This window comes from Plectrocnemia conspersa, unplaced genomic scaffold (assembly GCF_051122295.1).
Source record: "Plectrocnemia conspersa isolate PC_06_02 unplaced genomic scaffold, ASM5112229v1 ptg000008l, whole genome shotgun sequence".
NCBI lineage: Eukaryota > Metazoa > Arthropoda > Insecta > Trichoptera > Polycentropodidae > Plectrocnemia > Plectrocnemia conspersa.
This window is the reverse complement of record NW_028277172.1, coordinates 22,414,912-22,440,815: the sequence shown is the minus strand read 5'-3', so window position 1 is coordinate 22,440,815 and position 25,904 is coordinate 22,414,912. Positions and strand designations below refer to the sequence as shown.

Sequence of the window (25,904 nt, the reverse complement as noted above, 5' to 3'; positions counted from 1 at the left end):
CAGGCACATTTGGTATTGTATTTACATTTTTTTAAATATAATATGTAGGGAAAAATATAACTCTTGACATTTATAATTTTAATTTAATCACAATGAATAACTACTTATTTGAGCAAACAATTTTATAAGAACTAAATTATGTTTTCAAATATACAAAAGTGATGTGACCGCCGAAAACTCATAATAGTTAAAAACATAGCAATCACATATTTACAACTTCTATATTATATATCTTTAATGTATTTAACGAAACTGTATTGCATGCAATAAAATATTTTACATGTTTGTTATTTTTATTTCAGATTTTGAATCAATATTTTAATTTACTACATATATGTAAATACTTTCTAATAAATTATAACTTACGAGATGCTCTAGTATACATTGATCGAGTAAAAATCGCATTTAAACAACATAATCTTAGCATATCGATATGTACGTGAACATTATAATTATAATTATTAGACGATGAAGAACACTTTCCATATCTATGAAAATATAGATATGTATTATTGTTATCGAATCGATCGATACATTGTTTCTGCGTTGCAATAATTGTATGTATAAATAAATCACTACACTCTGCTGCTTTTATTGAAACAAATCATGTAATAGAAACTCTAGTTAAAAACAAATTTAATTTTAACCTAACGAAAACACAATGAAATATATTTGTTGCGTGCAATTTTCCTTCAATAACCAGTGCTCGTATATGAATAGATTTTATATAAAAAATATCTTCAAAACTGAACAGATGCATACGATAGTTTCATATATAAAGAGCAAAATTCAGATCGATCTTAATAAACAACCTTTTAGGCTTTGATGTTTCATTTTAATGGATCAGGAATGAAGACATACGACTAGAAGAGGCAAGGTAGACAGTATCACAAACCCACAGCCTGCGAATAACTTTTGTGTCGCTTTCGTCGGTACTATTACAAAAAACGTTTGGCCCCTACTGAATTTTAGACTATGTAATATCACACAATTATAAATTCAACCGACTGCGTATTCAGGTCATGGTTACGGGACAGATATTTACATGAAAATCTAATATATATACTTTAGATATAAAATAACAATTTAATATAATATATTAAGTGTTGAAATGAAAATTTAATATTTTTATATTTAATATTGCAAACAAGTATACGTATAAGTACTAAAAAATTTGGCAAGTCCGGTATATACGCAAAGTCACCGTCGTTAAAATGGTTAATTTTAATTTCACCTTTCTATATTAATTATAAATATAGTACGTATATACACTTAATCATAATAAAAACTAACGTATAAAAAATATTTTTCTAAACAGTTTCGTACACGAAATGTATATTAAATAAATATTTTTTAACGAATTGAGATTATATGTACTATGCGCGATGTAGTTTTCAATAATTAAAATATATATAAAAAAAGATCTAGTAGAGTAAACTATTTTATATATGAACAACTCTGCGAGAATCAAATGCGAATACAAAAAAATCAAGCGAACACATTTTCGGTGAGTTTTTCTGTTTCTTTGCCATTTATCGCATCGATTTCAACAATATTTGCACTCGTTTCTTCACAATTGCCACATCCTAAGTTATAATTATTGTCTTAAATAAACTCAAACTTAATAATAACGTTATCAAATTATATGAGAATAAATATGATAAAGTATCTTAAAAACAGTAATAAATACCAAATAAAAAAAATCAAGAAATAACATTTTTAAATATTAATAAAAAGCAATTCGCTAAAACGAAAAATGTTCAAAAATGATCGCTAATAAAAATGCCACAATTTGTCCATACGGACGAGGATAAGACAAAAATTTTACACTCTGTTTTTATTTTATATCACCCTGCATTCTAAGTAACAAAATAATATTGCTATATTTACCTCCTAAAATTAATGATCATAAAAATATATATTATTTTGTCATTATACACTCTTTAAATAAAATATAACACCTATGGGACAATGTGAAAGGCAAGATAGAATACACTGCCATTGTACACGCACAGATCTAGATAATTTCTTTTGAGTAAAAAAAAAACAAATACAAAAAATATGTATATAATATATGATTAAAAAATAAATTTAAAACAAATTGGGTTTCTCACAGTCAAATTCTACAGTGAAAAGAAAAAAACAAATATTGACGATTATAACAACATCTGAGAGTATATAAAATGATTTCGAAAAACAATAAAACAAACTAACGATCAACAAAACAATGCATAGGAATGGATTCTGCGGCGAGTATCACAACTGTTTCCGTTTTGGCTTTCCGTTAATGACTTGTTCGGTCACGTGAGCGGCGGCGTGCTTCATCCCCTTCTCGACGAAACTTTCGTACACCGGTTTAATAATCTATAATGAACGAAAAAATAATAATAAAAAGCGGCAAACGATATTAACGAAATCAATAAGAGAATAATGCGGCGACGCGAACTCACAAATTCCCACAGCATGGCAGCGAACTCGTCTATGATGACGCCGATCTCTACTAATTCTCCAGAATACCTGTAATAAAACACGGGTGTAAAAATGGGCAGCGAATAATAAAAACAAAGCAAAATATGACAAATCAAACCTGATGTATGCCCAAATGAGCAGGGTCAGCAAACATAAGCCCATCAACAAATTGCAGAAGTTGGCCATTGAATATATGCCGACTAATCCGAATATGCCGCTACATATATAGAAGAATGTAGCCATTACGAAGAGTACGGATGGCGTTCGAGCTGCCTTAAATATATTCTTGCTCTCGTTGTGCGACTTGAATTGATTAAATGATTCTTCCAAATCCTAAGTGAACCAATAAATTTGTAATATTAGTGATTTAAATATTGGGTCAATCATATATGTATACATAACGATACATAGGATGTATCATACATAACGATACATAGGATGTATCGTTAATCTCGGACTTGCTTTGATGGCAGCCCTAATATCCTCACTAACAACCTCTAAAGACTACCCGCCCATTATATAGATATTCAATACCAAAATTCCCGGCACAAAATTTGACACTCTAAATTTAATGGCATCCCTGCCCGTTGCATTTGATGTTTTTAACTGCTTTTGTCGCATTATGACTGGTTGAAACTAATAAAGCATAATATAGCTTAACTGAGACATTGTTGATTTAGGGTTGAAAATATCGAAACAAAAATTATCCAGTTACTAAATAGCATCATTGATACGACTACTGTTAACACTTTTTTGGAAATGTAAGAAAAAACGCAGACTAATAGAAAAAAAAATAAAACCACTGCTCATAATATTATATTATGCTCTACTAATGGTGATTATTTTGCCTAGATACAGTATAGAATAAAATATGTTTCAATTTGTGTTATAACTGAAGAAATCTTGAAACTTACAGTAAGTCATACAAATAAAGAAGCCGATAATATTTATAGGTTCATATCAACTAATAGATAGCAGGGCATTTGAAGACAGCGGAAGTTAGTACCGTTGATTATAGAGTAAAATATACCGCAGATTCGATTTATAGGATTAAATGACAAAAATACACAAACACTAGTATTTAAGATATTTGCGAATCAATACATAAAACTTTATGAAAATATTACATGCATGTACCTGATTTGACATTTGATGAAAATATCTGATCAAACAGTACATAAGTATAAGGATAAATTATTGAACCGCTGAATATCATCTTGGTGGAATAGCATATTCACGAAGAGGTAAAATAGAGTGCCCTGCCTAATTTAAGAAAGCGATTGGTTGGAAAATTATGTATTTCTTATTTTGGAACAAATTAAAATGTTACTATACTCTATTTGCATTAACACAGTCAGTTCGAGAGCTATCAATTTCATCATTATTCATAACTGAATAAGAGATGGCAAGTTTGGGTTTACTATTAGCTCTAAAGCACACAATACGGATATATGTTCGATATACCGTATCAGTATGAAATATTAAATAAATATCAGTTAAGTAAATATTCAAGTAAAATTTAGTACGTCAGAAGAAATTTCTAAAATAAATAAATTTATAAAAAATTTCTGAAACACCTGTTATTTATGATTTAAAAGACGAATTATTTAATCATGTGGATTGTGCAAACATAATATAGATAATGACCATTCATCGTGAATGTATTGGTATTCAACTAAGATCGTCAATTAAGAATCTGGAAAAAATATGCCTCTAATTACTCCCCATCCCCACTCAATTTATTTGAGACCTTACTTCAATAAAATAGAAAAAAAGGGGATGCCAAAGTAAACATATTTTGAAGACCTTGAATATGCAATGGAAAATTGTTAATAAATCACCTTGGAAAGTTGCTCTTTATACGATTCAGAAAACTCTTCGCCTCCCATCTTACGTTTGGCTTGAAAAGTCATTATAGCCTTATCTTTTATTCGCAGATGTTTCTCTTCAAGCAGTTGCGATTGCAAGAAAGGTCTTTGACCGCCGCAAACTTCTTCCATCAAAATATTATACACGTCCTTAGCTTCCGCCACGGCCGTCAAATTATTTGCTTCGGCCGTTGCCTAAAATACAAAAGTCTTGAATGTACCATCGATAAAAACGCATAAAATAAAATATCACACAAAACACTTACGACGAGCATAGATTTAGGTTCCGGAAGTTCGTTGCCCTTGTATATACTAATGTACGATTTAAAATACTGAACCAGATCCCTAGCTTTCACTTTGTGACCGTTGATTTTTTTTAATACTAAATTTTCAGGCGCTAACAACATTGGCACAAATTCATGCAGGCACGTCTTGAACTCGGATTCGATCTCTATACAGCAACAAAAAAACCTGTTTGGTGAGTCTTACATTCCAATTTTTTATACAGCTACACAAAAAAACATAGATAAAAACCTTTCAATCTTCCGTCGAACGTGGGACTGGTCGCTACTTTGAGACCAGGATGTGGCATTAAATAGCAAGCGATTTCTGTGAAGCATGAAGTGATGTGTTTTCTAAGCGATTGCAATTCAGGATGCTGTTTTTCTGAAACCTAATAAATAATTTAATAGAATGGAGAAAATTTATATATTATATAGTATGAATTTTAAACACACTTTTAATCTGCGCGTCAATATATCTTTGCCTCCTTCAGCACCATAGGGAAATTCATATGGAACACTCCAATCTCGGACTAAAAATTGAAGCCTTTGGAAAGGTTTGCGACCCGAATCGGCCAAAGCCAATCTACCGTACTCAGTGAAAAGCTTAAAAATTACAATTTCAATTAATAAACGATACAGAATTACATATGCACGTTAAATCTAATTCCAACTTGTAAGTGTTGTAAATCATCTTCTTGAATATTTTGTGATAAATTATAAATTTGTACTGAAGACAGCATAGTGCTGAGGGCAAACACTGTAGCGCAGTCTCTGACTGTGCTCTCGCTGTCGAACGCTCCTTGAGTATCCATCAGAATCACCGCAACCTAGAAATTCAATAAAAAAATTTATACACAAACATGTATTTATAATTGGCATCACTTCAAATGCTAAATTCAACCTTTTCTCCGTTAGACAATGTAGTTAAAAATATCTCCGACCATATGAGTATGCCTGTGGTGTCGCGTTCTGACCCTCCTCGCCAGCTGAACCCGTCCAGCGGTTTATCTTCAGCGCCGAGCCATTCGTCTCCGTGTTCTTTCAGTACGTACTGAAACGATAACGTAAAAATATTAATATGCTATTTTTAAAGCGAGTCTATTGACTATTCCCTTACCTTAGAATTCATGTACCGAAGAAAGAAGTCTAAAAGAAAGGATTTTCCTTTACGAAAAGCGCCAGCAACTGATATAACCACAACACTTCTGTCTTTGATATCTTCTTGGAGCATAAGCTCCGAGAGGGCATCTTCGTTGAGCGTGAAGGAATGATCTCCTTCCGTGTGCACTATCTCTACTGGATGAGCCATCTTGTTCAATATGTATTACACACTTATCACAGGATGTACCTAAATAAAAACAAAAATACATATTTTATAATGTAAAAAAAGGAAATAAGGGTTGACTAATAATATTTTGACAGTTGATTATTTTTTTAACATTTTTTAACCTTTGCCTTCCTATGATGTACACCAAGTGTACGTCATTTTATTATATGAATTTTTCTATAAATATGTCGAATAAAAATAAACTAATTTACACGTTTTGTGTCAATTGTTTGAATATAATGCGTCAACACATTACTGTCGTAAAAATATATTTGGCTTCCAAGAAAAAATGCAGTTCGAGTGTTTTTCGCTCATTGGTTTTACATTTTCTAGCCGCTTTGGAGTAATGCAAATCTATATTTATATATTTTGTGAAAGAAATCTTTTTGTGTTTAATACATGGCAGATAACAAAGGCTTCCTACAAAGTAAGCTACTGTACTGCACTTGCAGGAGAGAGGCATACATTTTTTGATGTTTAAAAGATGTTACCTGTGCATTCAATTAGAATATTTTTCTACAAATTAAATAAATCCAATGCTTAAATAATACAGCTTCTTATTTTGAAAATTATACTTGTTATGAATATTATTTACAGTTAGAAGAGCCAATGGAAATTGGAAACATTTTTATTGCAATAGTTATCATTTATATTAATACAATTCTATTGAAGGAGTCTTACTCTGTGAAAGAAGCAGTAACACAAATTAGAAATGCCACTAGGACATGTTTTAATGTTTTACGAAAGCAGGGAAGTGATTTCAGCTATTTCCGGAGGAGGAGTAAAAGTTGGCCAGTCAGTGGTCATTTTTTTAATACTTCCATTTCATTAAGATTCATAGTATTTCATTAAATGAAATGTATTTTTCTGACCAAATTCAAGAGGATCCCTGTTTAGAATCCACACCAAAAGGAATAAAATCGTGCCATCGCTTCCGCAGTGGCAACGTTCAGTTATCTATTGTGCATATTAAGATTTTTTTATAACAATATTACAACTTACAATAAGTGAGAATCGATTAAAGCATATCTAAGCCGAATTTCAGTCAAAAGGAGGGCGCAAAAACAATTATCACTTCTCAGAAGTCAAAAATCTTCGCCAAAAGCAATAAAATTGTTTTTGCGCCCTCCTTTTGACCAAAATTCGGTTTGAATATTCTTTGACCGATACTCTCATATCAAAAGTCCATAGTATAAGGATAGCTATCATACTTTGTCTGTACTTTTTTGGTCTGTACTTCTTCTGCTTATTTTCCCTTTGAAATAAAAATAAAAATATTTTTACACAAAAGGAATTTAAAAAAAATGAGAATAAGAATAACTATTTTGAAACCAGAAGTTCTACTGTATTATATAAAAATATCACCGACAGTCGAATAATAGTTATATATAATGTTATAAAAGAAAAATATGTTAATTTACTAAAAATAAAACAGCATTTTTGCATTACTTACCTATTTTTTAACAGGTTAAAATAATTTGAAAGTTGCTATATAACTTAATTTCAAGAAAAATATCAAAACGATTAAAATTTTATAAAATAATAATTGAGAAGAATTTATCGTATTGTGTAATTAAAAACAATCTTGATATCGACGATAATAAATATTTCATTTCTACGATATATTAATTTATTTATTAATTTTATACTTTTTATTTTAAAATAAGTATATTATTTTACAACTAAAATACCACTCATTTTTATAGTTAGAGAACCAAATAAAAACACTATTTAAATGAAAAAAAAAATAGAACGAACACAGATATGACAAGTTATAGAACAATAGATCTTAGCAAAGGTCATAACCTGCCTCAATATATTGAGACAGTTAAAAAGGTCAAAAGATACAAGTGCATATTCCACTTTAGACTCGTTGGAAACAAAACAACGTTTGAGTAATACTATATTAATTAAATAAATGGTTTTGGCCATAACTGATTGCTTGTTAATATTTAATTATAATGATTTAATTATATTTTTTTATTTGATCATTATTGTAATTTGGCCATAGTTGATAGATTGTTGCGTATGACGATACATTTAAGGTTATTACTCTGTCGACGATGATGTACGAACCGCTGTATAGTTTTCAACGTCACGAGATGAAATAGCACATTGTTTTCGACAAACGTGCGAAAAGAAACGCGCCACGGGAAATAATGGACAAAAACGCTTTTGTCTCGATAGACGGTGGCAAGTGTCAATTTTGAATTTCCGACGGCGGAATTGGGCGGCGCGGGTTCGATTATATAAATATCCGAGGTCTCGAAAGGGCGGGGGCAAAGTGCGCGCTGCGCAAACAGTCGCAAACGGAACTAAAAGGGAGCGGAGACATACGTCACTCAGTACAGCCTCCTGACGTACCACGTCTCGGCCTAGGGAGCTCTCATGCTCCGACTATTAGATTCGTCGGGGTGACCACGCGTCAAACTCACAACAGCGGGACACCAATGTCGTAACATCGAAAAGAACGCGACTTTTTATATTTTGACTAATTTATTACAAATCAAATTAATATTCTAAACAAAATTATCGACTACCTAATATTATCATTTCACATTTTATCACTTTTTTTACATTTAAAAATAAAATTCTATTATAAAAAACAAATATTAGTTATCAAAATTATTATTAAAATCGTTTAAACCATTTTATTTTAATGCTTATTAGACGACACAGCTTATGAATTTTAATAATAATTATAATAATAAAATACCTCATAATATTTATCCGGTCTCTTTATGTCTATTTTAAAGTAGCTCTCCGTCTACTAGACTGACGTTGATATGTTAAAACACATTGTGCAAGTTATATCTGCGCGATTTGATAAATTGCCAAATACTTGAAATAGATTCACGCGGTGGGTAACACCGGACGGGAAGTTGAATCACCTTTTACTAATTTAGTTTTACCTAGACTGGTTTAATTTTAATTTTACCTATATACTGCGCATCTAAATTCATTTCAAACTTAATATCAATGTAAAGAAGCAACACCATCCGAGATGAAAAATACGCCAATGTTGCCTGTATAATAAAAAAGTGCTTTTGAATACCTAGTTAAAGTTATACATATTATTGTTTCTTCAACTTTCAAATAAAATGTTGGTAATTTAATCATTTTGAAATTTTATATTATTCATTACCAAACATCACCATTATTTGCTACTCTTCTGTATTCATTTACTAAATTATTTAAATAGATTTATTTAATAGCGGATTCGCTAGGAGCCCGAGGCGATACAAATTTCTGTGGGTCATATACATATATATAAATACAAATTAACTCCCGACTAAATATTCTAATTAAAACAGATATTTTTATATTGTATTTTCGTCCTTCTAAACGTAGCAAGTTTTTTGTTTAGCATTTTTTTTTATTGCACTTCTGTTATCGTTTTTTCATTTACGTCTTTACTGATTTTAAAAATAACGGATTTGATTGTGTTGCGTGTAGGGATACGAGTGCTGGTTAGTTCTTAGGTCTGAATCCAAAACACGTGTGCATGTGTAAAAGCTTTATTGAGCTCGGCGTGATCCGATCGCTTCGTAACGACGATCGAAGCCGACTGCTGTCGATTCGGGAACATTCCCGAACGCTGTATGACGGCGTTCGCGAATCCATACAAGAGGCGAACGGACGTCAACAACTTCCAACTAAATTATGGGTATGACTTAAACATAGAAAAAAATTGCGGATTCGCTTGAATTATTCTCGATTGCAACCCGTTAAATTTATCGGCCACGTTGCATCATTGTTATAAAAAAGAGAAAAAACTTGTTGTTCCATATATTCAATACTGTAACTTATAATTTAAGAATCCTAAGAACTGTTCCTTAATAATCTCTTAAACGTTAACATATCTTAAAACAAACGTTAATTGATCTGTATGGCGTACATCCGGCGAAGAATCAATAAATAATATATATAATAAAGTTTCCTGAAGCTCTAATATTATTTTTTCTTAACCCTAATTGTCCATTAAACAAAAAAAAATTCATTGCAATTTTCTGAAGTGTGTCTTATGTCTGTCTTTATATTCTACTTTCAGTGACATTAAATCTCGAAAATTGCGCGGTTTACTACCATTTTATCAGATGCAATCTCTTGTAGATACAATTTCATTATTTCCTTCTATTTCATCTATTGGCTGCTTTTAAATTTCTTCTATTTGTTCTTATTCTGTCGGTTGTTATTCGATATCTTCTCTTTCTATTACATCTTTGTTATTTTTCATACATTGTTCGATATTTATTTTTGAAAAAAACCATACAAAGATTTTGTTTGCTTAGGTGAGATTTGTTCTATTTTCTTCCATTTTTCGTTTTTCGGCTCCAGATGCGTATGTTCTCTTTATGACTTAAAATATTAGAAATTATCTCCCGTATCAGAATAATTAATCCACCCGTGGTATGTAGTAATTTAAATATTTTGCCGCTTATCAAATATCTTATTTATATTTCACTTTTGGATAACTTTGCAATACTTTTATAAAGTTATTGGGATCACAGAGTATAATAAAACTCTCAATATCTTAGTGATTATTTTTTAAAAGCATTGTTAAATTGTACCCTTTGATTAATGATTTAATTTACACAAATATTATTATGATAGAAAATACACAACTTTGCAAAATATTCGCAACGACTGTCTGATTTAAATCAATGATTTTCAACCGACGTTTTGCAAATTAAAATATTTAGTCACCGAATGAAGACGGAAGCCTTACATTCTCATGCATTTTTCGAAATACGTATGTACATGGGCGCACAAACGCCCATGTACATACGTATTATCGTCTGCAATATTTAGAAGAAACAATAAATAGAATCAAACTCAAGGCTACAAATAAGTGCAAATATGAAGCTTATTGAAAATGTGACGGAATTAGTAACATAATAAACTCTTCTGTACAAACAAACGCTTTTTTATACGAAAAATGATTCAACTTCATAATGTCATATTGGATTGCTATAGAAAAACTATAATAATTCATTAAAAAAATATTTTTCAAAAATGCTAGGGAAAGTTTCACAGTATAATAATTTGGTGTATTATATTTATTTTATCTATTGAAAAATTTGCTTTAAAAGTTATTATTTATTATTTTAAACAAATCCATCGTCAGTTTATTATTATCGCCCTTACTATTTGATAACATTAATTTGGTTTTGCTCGTATTGAATTCATTTTTATACTACTCAGTTTCCATATCAATTTTTTTTCCGTACTGGCAACTGGATTACCATATGAGGTATTGTCATTCGCAGGCGTGGTGAGGTCTTGCTCTAGTAATTTTTGCACAACCTCTGCTACAGCATAATCATGCAGGTTAAACATATTTCCATATATCTATTTAATTATTTTGCTACATACAATACTATTTTTGTGTATAACGTATATTTCCATTGATAACATTGTACATTTGTTATCTAGAACCCAGACGAGGATACTGAATGGAACGATGTTTTGCGAGCTAAAGGAATTATACCTCCCAAAGAAAAGGAAATATCAGAAGACACTATTATTTCCATGATGGAAGATACTATCAATCAGAAACAGAACAGTAATTAATTTTAAAATAAATATAAAAATTTGTACAAATTTTAATTATAATTTTAAGTTGCTATTAAACATTAAACGTTCTATTTAAATATGCTTAGATATCACATTTCAGTTGAGGTTAAGTTTTCCATTTTATTTTTAGAAGACAAAGAATTGTCAAAGTTGAATTTGGACGAGCTGGACGAATTGGAAGATTCTGAAGATGAAGCCGTTTTATTAGAATACAGACGCAAGAGGATAGCGGAGATGAAACAAATGACAGCTAAACCCAGGTTCGGAACGGTCTGCGAGATATCGGGACAAGATTATGTACAAGAAGTGAACAATGCAGGGAAAGACATATGGGTCGTGATCCATTTATATAAACAAGGGTAATTATTATAATTAATTATATTTATATATATATATATATATATATATATATATATATATATATATATATATATTACTTATAATGTGTTGCAAATTTTAGAATACCACTCTGTGCTTTACTTAATCAATATATGAACGAATTATCTGGTAAGTTTCCTTACACAAAATTCTTGAAGTCGATAGCACAGACTTGCATACCCAACTTCCCCGAGAAAAATCTACCGAGCATGTTCGTCTACTTTGAAGGCGAATTGAAAACTCAAATTGTCGGACCGATAGAATTTAGAGGTCCAAATTTAAAATGCGAAGGTAATTATATATATCAGGGATATTCAGAAAGTAAAGATAAACTTATTTCGGGATTGTCTTGAGAACACCTTTTTATCTTATAACATGGTCACCATAAACCTCAACGCATTAGGTGAAAACTTGATGCAGAATTTCTGCATCAAGTTTTCACCCAATATTTTTATAAATCGTTTTATAAAAAACAGTTCTGGACATTTCTTGACATTTTTCATAAAATTATGCCAAGGACATCAGGCGGGGGCGTTTGCATTTCATTACCATTTCAACTAATTTTGTATCTTTACTATCCGAATTTCTTCTTTTTTCATCGATTGTCAATACAATATTTTAAATAATAATTATTTTACAGAATTGGAATATATGCTAGGACAGGCCGGTGCGATAAAATCAGAAATCGAAAAGGACCCCAGAGAGGGTAGGATAAAGGACAAGATGTTTTCAGATTTACAAGATTCTATGGATTGGTAAATTGTGCTGATTTATATGTAAAGATTATTTATTCAAGTATTATTTTTTATCAATAAATTGCCTTAACTATAATTCGTACAACTATTTCATTTATAATACGAGATAGTCTATATTGCAAAAAGATAGACACTAAATATCTAACATCCTCTGTATGCATTTAACGTCATCACACACTTTGTAATGTAAGATTCTGTGTTGATTTTAGATCGCATTCCCAATTCGAATACTTTGTTTAAGATTTGCGTGGCATGTTCTTGCATGCAAACAACCAATTCCGGTAGCTTTTCTAACGCCAATAAAGCAGTTTCTGGATTTGAAGCATCGAGACATCGCATCAAAGCAGCTAATCCTGTATCCGTATCGACCGTAGAAGCGATGACGTTCTTAAGAATGACCAGTGGCGATTGATCTATGGCTGCGCTCAACTGATTTTTATCATTCCAATCAGATTTAGAATTTTGTCCTTCGTTCTGTTGAGGCACCTCTCCGATATTTAGCATCGCAAATGCCGGTTGAGAACTATAAAATTTAATACAATAATAAAAAAAATCATCAATATATAAAATAACATACAAAAACTTACGTTATCGTATTATGATGATCTCTGAGATAATCGTTAGCGGCAGCCATGTCGTATGTCATATATCCTTGTAAGAGATTTACGAATTTCTGTATTAAAGAATTCAAGTCTTTCATATGACCATGAGCAGCGATAACGGCAAAGTAGCAATCGAGAGCAACGTGAAGTCTTTTACGGTACGGTATTGCGAATAAAGTTGGTTGCAACATTTCCAGTATGCGGATAGTATGCGAGAAATAGATGAAATGTCCGCCGTTATAAAACGGCGCCCATGCTAGATGAGAACGACCTTTCAATAACGTTCCAAGAAGTCCCAGTTGTCGGAGAGCAAGCCGAGGATGATGTCTACACATTGATTTACAACTAGCTTCGAGTCCAGGTTGAATCCTTTAAAAAATATAATTTTAATATCAGCAATGTTTTAAGCCGTATGACAGCCATGTCTTACCTTTGTCTCCAATCTTTTAAATGTGGCGTTGCAGCGAGTGCCGTAAACATGCAATGCGATATTTTATCTACAATACTTGTAGACGATTCTGTAAAATTATAAACATGCTATATGTAATAAAGCAATTATTAATAATCAATTAAATATAAACTACGTACCTGTGGAATCTGTTTCGTTGTTATCGAACAATATAATTTCACAATACTTTCCTCGTGTCGAAAGAATATTCCAAATTTTCGGTATCTTCATATAAAGCAGAATAAGGAATGTTTGTACAGTTACGTTCGATTCAATTGATTTTAAGTTAGTTAGAACGTGTAAAATGGAATGTTCATCTTGCAAACATTCCAACAATAGAGGTAGTCTCGATTCTATCTTCAAGCATACTTGATCTCTATTAGCACATTGTTCGGCTTCTTCCAATATGTAATTTATGAGAACCATCAACTAAAAATTCAGAAGTATAAAAAATAGCATATTAGTTATCTGTGACATTTTTTAAACATTATTAAAAATTGTATATACTTGTTCAGAAGTCAATCTAAGAATATCTTCTGGTTCGTGATGTTTCGGTGTTGTTTTATCTCTACCTTGCCAAATACGGGGACTTCTCGTCAAAGCCCATATTAATTCTAATACTGTTGTAGCTTCCCATTTTCTAAGATAGTAAAAGTATTAAATATAACAATAATTTATGATAAAACATTGATAGATTAATAATACTTGTCTGAAGATAACAGAGCGTTGATGCATCCATAAAGTGTCCTCCATGATGCACGATGAGCTAAAAGAGCTACGAGCAACTCTTGCCAAGATGCTCCTCCAGTTTTAAACATCAAATGCATCTATAATAAGATAAATTTATAATATATTTATATAGTTAATATACGTATTCAAGCGTAATTTATATTGACCTGTGACTTTGGATTTTTACCCAACAACTCCGGTTGAAGCTCTATCAACCAGTCAATAACAATACCTGAAGCTTCCGCTCCGTATTTAATAGCTGTCGGTTTTACCACTTCCATTCCAGGTTCTGTTTTTACTTTATTAAGATTGTACTCCTGTTCTTTCTCTAATATCGTAATCATTACGTCGATGAGAGTGGTCGTATTGTATTTATCAATCAAATAACGCCCGATTATTTCCAAATTATTAATAGAAGATGTTTCAATAACTAAAAACGTACATGATTTATACAAAATAATTCGATAATACAGATTTTTTATAATATTCATACCATTAACTAAGCATCCGCTCAGGTTATTGTCTCTATTTTGATTCATATGCTCTTGAATAGTCTGAATGGCGACTTGGTTCGATACTGGTTTTCCTGCCTTGGAGCTCTTACCGGTGAAACTGTTCAAAAGCGAAATCAACGGCCCTACCGCTTGACCGTACCTTTGCAAAAGTGTCTCCGATATTTTAACGAGCGGTTCTTCAAAGATCGTCTGCCGACAATGCATGAGTAGCCTCATCAACGGACACGAGTACCTCGTCTGTTTCAAAAATCCACTCTCGAATAGATAAGAATTCGGATTTTCTAAAATTAGACCAATATATATGACGATGCACTGTATAAAAGGACAATCGTGGACCGAGAAAGAATGTTTCTTGAACTCTTTGATTTCTGAAGCGATAATCTGAAATATAAATAATAATATACAATTATAGAATTTGTTTTGTAACAAAATGAGTGAAGCCATTTATTTATATTATGAATGCAATATATATTGAGACATACCTTTTGAAGCGCTACGAAAGCAGCGTTAACGTTCCCTTCGAAAGTAGCAGCACCAATAAAAGTCGTGGCAAACAATGGACCAACTTGTTCGAGGAGTAATCCTTTACTACTTGGTACTAAATCGTTTGCTAGTTCTTTCCATTGGTTATCATTGTACGATCCGAACACGGGAAGAAATGGTAATGGATCGTCGACCATAACTGGTTCTAAAAATATTTATAATAAATTGACTAGTGTTCTACACAAATATTTAATTAATATAATACCTTCAGGATAAACTGGTTCTTGTAATCCTAAAGAGCTATAAAATTGTTGACCGCCTCTTGCACCCCGTCTCCATTGAACGCCTACCAATTGAGCCATATATCCACGCTCAACTACATAGTTCGTTAATGTTTCTACCGGACCAGCATCCAGAGCACTCAATAGGGCGCTGAAAAAAATGGAATTTAAAACCCGTTAACGCAAAAAAAAAAATATGAAATATTATTTTTATTGTTATTTATTACGACATACTGAGCAAAGAAAAACTTAGATAAATACATATAAATTAGAAAATAAAGGGGTGTACACAGCTGTGTACAGTGGGCAGTTTAAGGGTGAAACTGTCCAAAGCATGGTCGCTCAACACATAACGTTTTCTTAGCGACCTCGGCTGTGGCACATAACAGATGTGCTCGGGGTTGTGACCGTTGTTTTTTCGCTCTAGGCACTCGTTGTTTGGCTGAATGACGGCCAAAGTATTTAATCATAGACTCATCCACAGACAAATTTTCATGATAAGCTCCCCACTGGCACGAGAATGAAATTGCACAACGGTCTCACTTGAACATTTAATCATTCGAAAACATGATAAACAGTGTATCAAGATTCATTATTATCATGGCCTGAAATTGTGCAACAATGCGGACTGAACAATTAGTTGACGGTCAGATGCCCATTGTACACGCTTGTGTACAGGACAATAAAATATAACCTAGCACATGGTAATTGAAAAATATTGTCATACTAATAGTATATCACATTATAGTAGTCTAAATATACACAATAATAAAAAATAAGACGAAATATTTTTTTATTTATAATAAATAACAATAAAAACATCTTGTTTCAAATCCATATTACGATGATAAACCAATGACATTTATTAACGCATTATTGCCAAATTTAATTTTTGTATAGTTTACTACTACCATATAGTTTCGAAATAAGTAATTACTTCCATAATAATTTTAGAAAGAAAACACCAAATCACGCAACAGGTGTACACAAGCGTGTACGGTTAATGGGTTAAAAGATTAGGTATTGTAACTACCGTTTTAGTTCTATTGAAACTCACCTCATTGATTCTATTGGTATTCCGAAACTTTGGATGAACAAAACTAGTTGTTGTGCATCCAAATTCTTTAGTCCGGCGTGAATCAACGCGGGTTGATTCGATCTAACCATCCTCAGTTTTAACCAATCCGGGAACATCATAGTTTCATCGGAGGAGTCGACTATGAACGCCTTTGGTGCACTGCCGAACCAAATTGATAAGAACCACTTGAATATCTTCTCATTTTGATCGTCTAAAATATATATGATATTAAAAATTAATAATTAAAAATGAAATAAAATTAATAAACATACATTTCGATGGTCCGTATGTGAGCAGTATTATGATGGCATGGACGATTATAATATACAGCATGCATTCTTCTCCGGACGGCCATTGCAAAAGTATTTGCTCTGAAGAAGAACACCAATCGTAATCTTCGTTGCGAGTTTCTCTAACCTGTGATACAATTATAAGGATGAAAATTTGTACGACTTATCATATGAAATCTTTTAATACCTTTTGCATGTATAAATAAAATATTTTATTCAGTGCATATAGTGTCTGTTGAGGATCTGTAATTTCAGAATCACTCTGAGTGATAGATTGCTGATCTGAAGACGGCGGTAAAGGTATAACGTATGACATTATACACATTCGTTCGACTATCAATTGTCCCAAATCCTAGAAGAAATATTTTTTCACAAGAGTATAATTTTAATAAAATAAGGCATTTCATTATTAATAATGAGCAAAGGGTTAAAGGAAGTAGAACTCATAGATTTTAAAAATAAAATAAAAAGAAAGTTGAAATGGGCTCAGCAACATCGAGACAGGACAATTAAAATAATGTTTTTTTATATATACATTTATGCGGATTACGATTCAATATCAGTCAAATAAAAAGAGTATCTAAATAGAATTATACATACAGAAACAATTTCTTGTAATTGTTGCGTAGACGTGCAACCCATTTCCACATGTTCAGCAAGGAACATAATATAGCATGTGATATAGCTGGGTTCTGTTTCAACGATGCAAGCACCACGAAGAGCACCGATTACATCGTGACGGATCAAATCCCAATGTCTGCTTGTAGTTATCATCGATAGCCATTCTTCAGGTGTAACGTTCGAGTTCCATTCGGCTTCAGTCGGTTCTTCAGAATTAAGAGGATTCAATACCAATTTCAAACCCTAAAATATCAATATTATATAATTGAATACTTATGCACATATTACAATATATTACTTTGTTGGCTTGATGACGTATAGGTGGATGAGTGTGGACTAGGCGCTGCAAGAAGAACGATATAACGCCGTGAACGGTATCGGCTCCGTTGACCAATTGCCTCAGATGAATGATAAGCTCTTGAGTTTTGCCTCCCAAGCCAGAGCTCCCACCGACAACCAAAAATTCGCATAAACACGGCACTGGTAAGACACTAAAGACAAATTGAAGATTAAAGAAAGCCTTGTAAATAAAATCACCGAGCTTAAAATCTTACTTCAGCGAATGTTCTGAATTGTGCAAGAGATCTTGCAGCCACGGCATCGCTCTTTGGGTCCCCTGACGAGTTATGATATCCAACAATAGAGCAGGTTGACGACACAGTAGATAGCCTAGTCTTTGAGATTTGTTAAGTGCTTGCAAGCACTCTAGAACGGACGGCGGTGGCCGGCGTGGAGGACCGATTGGATCCATCAGCATCAACTGCGACAGCAGTCGGCTCGTAACTTCAGTGATAGGAACTTTGGAACTCACCGCTGCTAAGTGTCCTTCAAATTGCAAAATTGCTGATCGTTCGCCTTCAATTTCGATCACGCACTCGGCACAATTCCATTTGCTTTAAAAGATATTTACACGTGTATAATAAATAGATTAATTAAAATATTTAAGTTATTGTAGATGATTAGATTACTTTGTTATGCACATTTCTATGAGTGCTTTCAAAGTCGGGTACTTATCAAAAGCTTGACGAGAGAACGAGTGAGGATTGTGAGCGGCAATCATGACGAGAATTATCCATGCCCTCCAATATAAAGACGTGATAGCGAGTGACGGAGCTACGTACCTAAAATGATAATCAAAAAGTAGAATATATTTTTAATATCAATGACCTTTACAAAAAGATACTTAAATAAGTAATTAAATCACAACAATATAGATTCAGAAACACATATAATTCTAGGGCCAAATTGTTTGGTTTAGCTCGCAGCATTGTCACTTTGTTTGTCGCTTAGAATACCTTCGCGTCCTACATACAATTAAATACGATTTGTTGAGAGTTATTCATGGGGTGTTCACTGCTCTGACCAACGCTCGCTCTTTCGCACCTAACATTTTTAACAGTTTAGGTGTGAGTGAGGTTATAATCTATTTTAAAATATTTCTATAAGATATTTTTAAAATAAAAAAATTACTGCCCATTTATATTTAATGTTGTATTTTTTTTAATTCACATGATCGTCTATATTGTAATTCTGATTGTCCTATAATTTTATTCTGACCATATGCTATTTTAATTCTAACCATTTGATATTTATTCTGACCCTGAATAATACCATTATAACCAACCTGTTGATAAAATTCTGACCGAGATTTGATTTTTATTCTGAACCAAATTTGATTTAAATTCTGACCATTTAATTTGTTTCCAAAAATTAATTACAGCCCTGAACACGATATTTCTATGAAAACAATAATAATTTTTGTGGCTGCTTCTATAATATTTTTTTCTACTATGGGTGGTACAATTCTATTTTACCCAGCACTGTAAACCAGACAGCTGTCAATGATCATGCGTGTTCAAATCGCTTAACTGTTGCTCAATGGATTAAAATCGTTCAATTTTTCTACAGGAATAATAAAATTTATGGGAAGATTATTAATTTCATCATCCTACTGATCCTACTGATTTGTCAGCGTTCACAGATTTTAGGCTTTTCTAATGGTTTCCTTTGGCGCTTTTGCATCTGGACTTGCACCTATACCCGTTAAAAATTCGGATAACATTTTAACTAATGAATCCCAGAGACCATGGGCCGAAAAGAATTTGCGCAGACTGGGTTAATTAGAGCAGCAGGAAGCTGATGCTGATTTTTCAAAGCAAAACTTCTCAGATGACCTTTCTGGGTATGTTACTAAGCAAAATTGTCACATATGGGGCGAAGAAAATCCTCATATGATTTACAAGAGACCATTACATGCCCAAAAAGTGACTGGTGCGCATCGTAGTCAGGTGTCATCATTGGGCCTTACTTTTTTGAAAATGATGAAGGTTGGATTGTAACAGTCAATGATGAGCGCTATAGGAGCACGATAATAGATTATTTTTGGCACGAAATCGAAGATATTGATGTGGAAGACATGTGGTTCCAACAAAACGGTACAACTTGCCATACAGAGGGTGCAACGTTGTTGTATTGCGTGAAAGTTCCCAGATCGCATTATTTGATGTTTCGGTGACGTCAACTAACTGCCCAGATCATGCGATTTAACGCCGCTGGATTTTTGTGTAAAGTTACGCAAAGACTTTGTGTCTATGTCGACAAATACAAAACGTTGGAGCACCTAAAAACCAGCATCCGCTAAGTTATAGCTGAGATACCGCCTGAAATGTACGAAAAAGTCATCGAAAGAATCGGCTGCTGTAGAAGGTCCAGAGGCGGCCATTTAATTAATGAAATACGAAGATATCTTTAAATTGATAAAATATATAAACTATCATGATCAATAATATATATATTTTTAATATTTTTTTAGAGCATGTGTCGAAAAACAATATTTTTTTATTTCTATGTATATTTCACCTTCATGGGAGAAAAACGTAAAAATGTTGTAGTGTTAATTAGGTACCTACAACAATAAGCATTATAAACGAAATATACTTGTACCAATTAAGTCAATTATTCAGTTCAAGAGATGATATCAGTTGTAGCGTGTTCATTTTATTATCGTATGAGGAATATGCTACCAATTATCCAGCTGAGTTCACAGATTAGCACAGTACAAACCAAACTTCATGGTCGCTAGCCCTATTATGTTGCTGAAAAATTCCAATCGATCAAAACTGCAATGGAACGCAACTTGTTATGAAGGCATTGAGCATTTGTGATTGTGACAACAAAGAATGTATTTAATCCCACTGATTCTTAATGACCTGTCTTTTCGCATCAAGTGGCTTCAATTCCCAATTAGCCATGATAGATAAGTCACTCAATGTAACATGAATCGACTTAAGATATACTTCTCTCATGAGTAACAAGAAACAAACCCAAAATCTTAATTTATTAAAAAAAAAACACTAATAATAGATACCCAGGAGGCAGCGTGATATTTTCCGGATGGTGATACTGACACAACTGGAAAATATAATCGGCGACCTCGATTTTATCGATAGGCAGAGGATTTTCTTCGGTTGTGAGAGCACTCGCTCTACGAACCAGCTGCTCGCACAACTCTAAAGCCTCACCGGCAGTCAAAGGCAGCTCCTAAATCATAAAATCATTCATAATAAATATATGAAAAACTATGTATAATTAATTGATCGAACTATTCTCACTTTTGCTAGGCCTATACACAATATTCTTATGAGTGTATTTTGCAGGAGAGGTACTTCACAACTGGTGCGGTACGCCAAAGTCCTCTCTGACTCTTGGGGCCAGTTATCCAGTTTGGAATAAGCATCAACATTTTCCAAAAACATAATCTGAAAGATTATTTCACTCATTAATAAGCGTTCATAATTTGATATTCAATTAAAATACCTTTTGCAGAGCGAGTACAAACTCTTGCTGCTGTGGCCTGTATAGCGGAATGGCGCTTTCGTGTAACCACCACACTCCATCGCATTGAATCGAAGCGATCTGTAAATCGAATATATTTTTTAAAAGGTGATGATATTTATGTATATACCTTTAATGAATATTTAATTATACTAACTTGAATTTTATAGTCAGGATGATGTTTTGCATGAGTCGCAGTAAGCATTATACAAAGTGATAATAAATCAGCGATTGCGTGAAACATTCTTTCTCGACAATCAGAGGGAGGTTCTTTATTTGGAGTCGACACTAGGGCACGGCAAAGTGATAGTAAAGACTGTGTTCCTTCTGTTCGGCCGACTCGAACAGCTTCACGTATCAAAGCTCGTAATGGCTTTAAATACTCATCAGGTCTCATTAAAAGTTCCTAAAAAATAAATTTTATTAAAAAAGTCAGGGAAAAGCTTTGTTTTCGTTTGCCTTTGATTATTTAAAAAATTTACGGAGGAATTTAATAGCATCTCAAATTTCAATCGTCGATAGGTTATAAATTAAAATTATTATTTAATTCATGGCTTTTTCACAATAAAAAAATTAGTTTTTAGTTTTTGCGTGTACTACAGGATCAAAAAAGCGAGTACCGCAGAAATCGAGGGATAAGTGTATACTTTTTTAACCTTAATTAAATTTGCTTTTATATTATTATATATAAAATATATTATCCCAAATTATACAGATATTATTTAACACATTAATATTACAAAAATGCTCTTACTATATATCTGTAATAAGTAATTATTTATCACAATAAAAACCCTCAAGAGATGATTAAATAAATAGTAAGAAATATAAACCTGGAAAGTTTCCGCCATAGCTTGGGGCACTGCTTGAGGCTGAGCTTGTATCAATGAAGCGATTGCTGCCATACTGTTCGGATTTCGCACGTTGGATAACTCGTTATATATCGTGTGAGTCACAACACTGTGCAATATCGTCGGAGAATTTGACACCATTTCTCTGAAGAAACAATAACAAGTATTGTATATGTAACTTTAGATATATATTATTTATTTTAAAATTCACCTTAAGCAGCTTAGATAAGCATTGACCAACGGTTTGGTTTTAAGTCTCATTTTCACCAAATGCGCGAGCACCTCTTGATCCCTCGGCGCCGTGCTCGATATGTTTATAGCTATATAAGCCAATAATTCTTGAGCAGGTCTCGATAACTTTGCGGATTGCAACCACGTTTCTAAACGAACGGCTGCTATGAATCTAATCTAGAATTGAAATATGTATATTATGTACTGACAACGGCAATAATAGTTTTATATATGTCGATACTCACTTCCGGAAATCCTGAAGCAGCAGCTAAAAGTTTTAGAAAACCTTTTCCGACAGTATCAGGAGCAGCTCTCCTTCCGAGCTGTTCTCTGATCGCCTCTAAAACCATAGTTTCAACTGATTCGATATTATGAGTGTATCTATTTATAATAAAATAATATAAATTAATAAAATTGTTCAAGTCAAACGTAATTAGATATTGAATATTAAAAATACACCTCGAGTATGTTACAAAATCGAAATCGGTAAAATCAACGTCTTCTTCGCTTACTCCAACTAATGGAGATCCTGATGGTGATAAAGTACCTAATGGTTTGAATAGAAAATATGTTTTAAGAGTCTGTTGAAAGTAATTTTAAAATGATTTTTTACCTAGGGCATTATTATCATTTGGCATCAGATAATTGGGCGGTGTAACTGTTAAGAAAGCGGTTATTATATTATCGACGAAACATTTACACCAAGTGCAATCGACCCATGAGCGCTCGTTAAGAGCATCTTCAATATACACCTAAGCATATATGATATATAAAAATACACATTAAATCAATTGTTTTTTAAGTAAATAAAAAATATTTAAATATTTAAATAACGTTACCCTAATGAACATCTCAGGCCACATTTTACTCTCTCTATAGCCAGAGTACAGCAAGTTACATGCTAATACGTAAACTAAAGGATTCCCTTTACTTTTAAATGCAGTGCCTTGTTCGCGTTTAAGCAAACTGCACAACGCTTGCATCACAGGCTCGTTGGAAAAAATCAAAGGACGCAACTTGGCCAAGTAGATCAAACCATGGCAAAGTATTAGATCTGGCTTCCATCTTTGATTTTTAATCGACCTTATTGCTCCGACGAGAAGATTTGTCTGAAATTAATAAATATACATAAATAAACATTCTATATAAAAATAAAAAATCATATTTACCAATTTATCTGTATTGTGAACTTCATAGGCGCTCAAAATCAACGGCACTAAATCAGCCGGTTCAACGTCGAAGGCGGTAGTGGCGGTAGATTCGCTCGGAGATCCACCAAATGATAACTTTGGTTTTTTAGACGCAGGTACAGATGTACTCGGTACTTCTCTCTTCCTCTCCGATGTTGCTGTATTATTAGTATATTAACTTGATAATATTTAGAGATATGCTATGGTATTATTTAAACAAAAACTTACATGGATTGGATTTACTGTGAATGGATCTCTTGGCATCGTCTCTATTTAATACCGCCGAACTCTTAGAACCAAGAGCAAATAAATCCGTAGGATATTGCGCAATTTTACCTTTGGCTCCTCTCCCCATTTGTGATTTTCCACGTTCCATTTTCGTATGTTAAACCTTTGAAATAAAATAGGGTATGTTTAGTAAAGCAAAACAGTTTTTGGGAATCAAAAATATGTATATTATTAAAAATACAAAGATACGTTGAAGCAATTTTCTTTTAATGTATGAAAATGACTCATTACTAGGTTATGTGGATCGTCAAAGAATTATAGTACTATTTAGGTGAAAATAAATATTTCAAGCTTCAACACAAACATTTCAAACTCAAGAATGAATGTTTTAAGATAGAAAGTGTTTACATGCATAATAGAAATGAATATTGTTATAAATGTATACCGTCATAATGGCGTGAACCATTGTAGACAAACGCAAAGCTGTCAAAGCGGCATTTGATTGAAATGTTGCCACATTAAAAAAAAAATTAAATCATATGTTTGAATAAATCTTTTAACATTACCTTTGCTGTAATGTGCAACTACTAGGTACACAAAACTTTTAATAATTTAAATATTTATATAAATATAGTAAATACTATGTTAGAATTTTAAGTATTCCTCCGTGCTAATATGACGCATTGAATAAAACAATAATAATCACTCATCAGCGCAGCAGAAATATTTTGTTAAAAATCTGGGATAAAATCATCAATTTTGTGATGCATATATGCAAACAGCCGCATGCACACACGCTTTGCATCTCACTCTCGCTCTTTAAGTAGCAAGAGAGAGAGGACTCGGTCGTGTTATGTAATTCGATGTTGAGAGTGACGTTTGTGTGCAGAGGTACTAAAATGAATTATCATTTCTCAACTATAATCAAATAATAATTATTGGGTATGCTTAATTTTTTGCTGTGATTTTTAAGTTCTGTTTATATTTTCAAAATATCTTCTAATTTTAGAAAAAATATTATGAAGGAAGATAAATATAATAGTGATATCGAATTTGAAATTAACGATGACATTACAGACACAAGATTTTGTTAAAAATGTTGATGATACGGACTTGAATCTGTCAAATAAGAACGAAGACGAAGGAAATGAACGATAACATTTCAGACGCAGAAGTTTTTATTAAATATTTGGACAATTCTGACTCGGAACCGGCTAATGAGAACGAAGAAACTGGGACGGAATTTAAGAGAGGGGGGGGGGCTTTCATTAGGTCAATAAAATAATATCGTTTGAGAAGGGTCGTAGGTAAATGAGCTCGAGACAGCTGAATACAAATTCTCCTACTCAACCATTAGAGGTCGCTTAGCTAAATCTTCTATTGGTTTTACGCCTGCTCTTCTCTCTTTTAACCTAACGATTAATCTGCGTCTTCAAAAATCAAAACTATACTACTTTAAGCATTCAGTACAACTGTCTTTTATACGGTTTCTTGGCACGCATGCATAGTTGATAATTTGCCAATACAATTACGTTCAACCCATATGAAGACACTATTTATAAAAATATAATATTAATAAATACACACTCATTTAATAAGTAATAATTTTATTGACACAATATGACAACACTAATGTATCGTAAACATTTTGCATTAATATGATAATATTATTTATGTACACTATCGAACACATACGATAAATTTATACAATAACAAATTCGTGTTCTAAAATAACAAGCGTTCAATGATTAAAGAGATATTCGCATTTTTTTCAAAATTTAATATCCAATATTAAAGGTGAGTTGAATCCAGATGGTCTTCAGTTATTACTTGCCACTAAGATAAAACACGCAGAGTTCAGTAAT

General features: G+C 32.5%; 3 protein-coding genes across 5 annotated transcripts; 1 reads left to right on the top strand and 2 right to left on the bottom strand.

Annotated features, from left to right (window-relative positions):
- Window positions 1–2,053: 2,053 nt before the first annotated feature.
- On the bottom strand, window positions 2,054–8,767 carry atl (atlastin GTPase). Of its 3 annotated transcripts, none has more exons than XM_088190027.1 (11): window positions 8,665–8,767; window positions 5,739–5,969; window positions 5,523–5,672; window positions 5,293–5,448; window positions 5,075–5,224; window positions 4,872–5,010; window positions 4,604–4,788; window positions 4,311–4,532; window positions 2,588–2,802; window positions 2,451–2,517; window positions 2,054–2,364 (listed from the first exon to the last, which is right to left on the bottom strand). In XM_088190027.1, exons 2-11 carry the CDS (start codon window positions 5,928–5,930, stop codon window positions 2,257–2,259), a joined length of 1,584 nt encoding a protein of 527 aa, XP_088046153.1. In that variant the 5' UTR covers window positions 5,931–5,969; window positions 8,665–8,767; the 3' UTR covers window positions 2,054–2,256. The 3 variants fall into 3 exon arrangements, with proteins under 3 accessions (XP_088046153.1, XP_088046154.1, XP_088046152.1); XM_088190028.1 differs by lacking the exon at window positions 8,665–8,767 and adding an exon at window positions 8,313–8,408; XM_088190026.1 differs by lacking the exon at window positions 8,665–8,767 and adding an exon at window positions 8,286–8,403.
- A 2,391-nt stretch (window positions 8,768–11,158) lies between these two features.
- viaf (viral IAP-associated factor) lies at window positions 11,159–12,734 on the top strand. The gene is made up of 5 exons (XM_088190862.1): window positions 11,159–11,279; window positions 11,385–11,514; window positions 11,656–11,884; window positions 11,986–12,194; window positions 12,544–12,734. Exons 1-5 carry the CDS (start codon window positions 11,274–11,276, stop codon window positions 12,660–12,662), a joined length of 693 nt encoding a protein of 230 aa, XP_088046988.1. The 5' UTR covers window positions 11,159–11,273; the 3' UTR covers window positions 12,663–12,734.
- On the bottom strand, window positions 12,673–24,527 carry IntS1 (integrator complex subunit 1). Its single transcript, XM_088190861.1, has 30 exons — window positions 24,485–24,527; window positions 24,040–24,202; window positions 23,791–23,969; window positions 23,461–23,730; window positions 23,235–23,373; window positions 23,081–23,168; window positions 22,867–23,002; window positions 22,602–22,798; window positions 22,373–22,535; window positions 21,697–21,945; window positions 21,522–21,620; window positions 21,317–21,463; window positions 21,073–21,245; window positions 18,674–18,826; window positions 18,260–18,598; window positions 18,004–18,196; window positions 17,685–17,948; window positions 17,272–17,436; window positions 17,067–17,211; window positions 16,774–17,005; window positions 15,701–15,867; window positions 15,435–15,640; window positions 14,931–15,333; window positions 14,605–14,867; window positions 14,414–14,535; window positions 14,216–14,348; window positions 13,849–14,137; window positions 13,691–13,778; window positions 13,246–13,629; window positions 12,673–13,181 (listed from the first exon to the last, which is right to left on the bottom strand). Exons 2-30 carry the CDS (start codon window positions 24,185–24,187, stop codon window positions 12,800–12,802), a joined length of 5,916 nt encoding a protein of 1,971 aa, XP_088046987.1. The 5' UTR covers window positions 24,188–24,202; window positions 24,485–24,527; the 3' UTR covers window positions 12,673–12,799.
- Window positions 24,528–25,904: the final 1,377 nt, after the last annotated feature.

What these genes read in the sequence shown, in the direction of transcription:
- atl (XM_088190027.1), bottom strand. Translation starts at nt 5,930, where the DNA reads ATGGCTCATCCAGTAGAGATAGTGCACACGGAAGGAGATCATTCCTTC. An exon ending in ATGATTTACAACACTTACAA is followed by an intron (nt 5,225 to 5,292) that starts GTTGGAATTAGA and finishes GTAATTTTTAAG; the next exon opens with CTTTTCACTGAGTACGGTAG. An exon ending in CTCATTTGGGCATACATCAG is followed by an intron (nt 2,518 to 2,587) that starts GTTTGATTTGTC and finishes GTTTTATTACAG; the next exon opens with GTATTCTGGAGAATTAGTAG.
- viaf (XM_088190862.1), top strand. An exon ending in TATCAATCAGAAACAGAACA is followed by an intron (nt 11,515 to 11,655) that starts GTAATTAATTTT and finishes TTTTATTTTTAG; the next exon opens with AAGACAAAGAATTGTCAAAG. An exon ending in TCCAAATTTAAAATGCGAAG is followed by an intron (nt 12,195 to 12,543) that starts GTAATTATATAT and finishes ATTATTTTACAG; the next exon opens with AATTGGAATATATGCTAGGA.
- IntS1 (XM_088190861.1), bottom strand. Translation starts at nt 24,187, where the DNA reads ATGGAACGTGGAAAATCACAAATGGGGAGAGGAGCCAAAGGTAAAATT. An exon ending in TTGTACTCGCTCTGCAAAAG is followed by an intron (nt 21,464 to 21,521) that starts GTATTTTAATTG and finishes ATAATCTTTCAG; the next exon opens with ATTATGTTTTTGGAAAATGT. An exon ending in GCTCTGTTATCTTCAGACAA is followed by an intron (nt 14,349 to 14,413) that starts GTATTATTAATC and finishes TTACTATCTTAG; the next exon opens with AAAATGGGAAGCTACAACAG.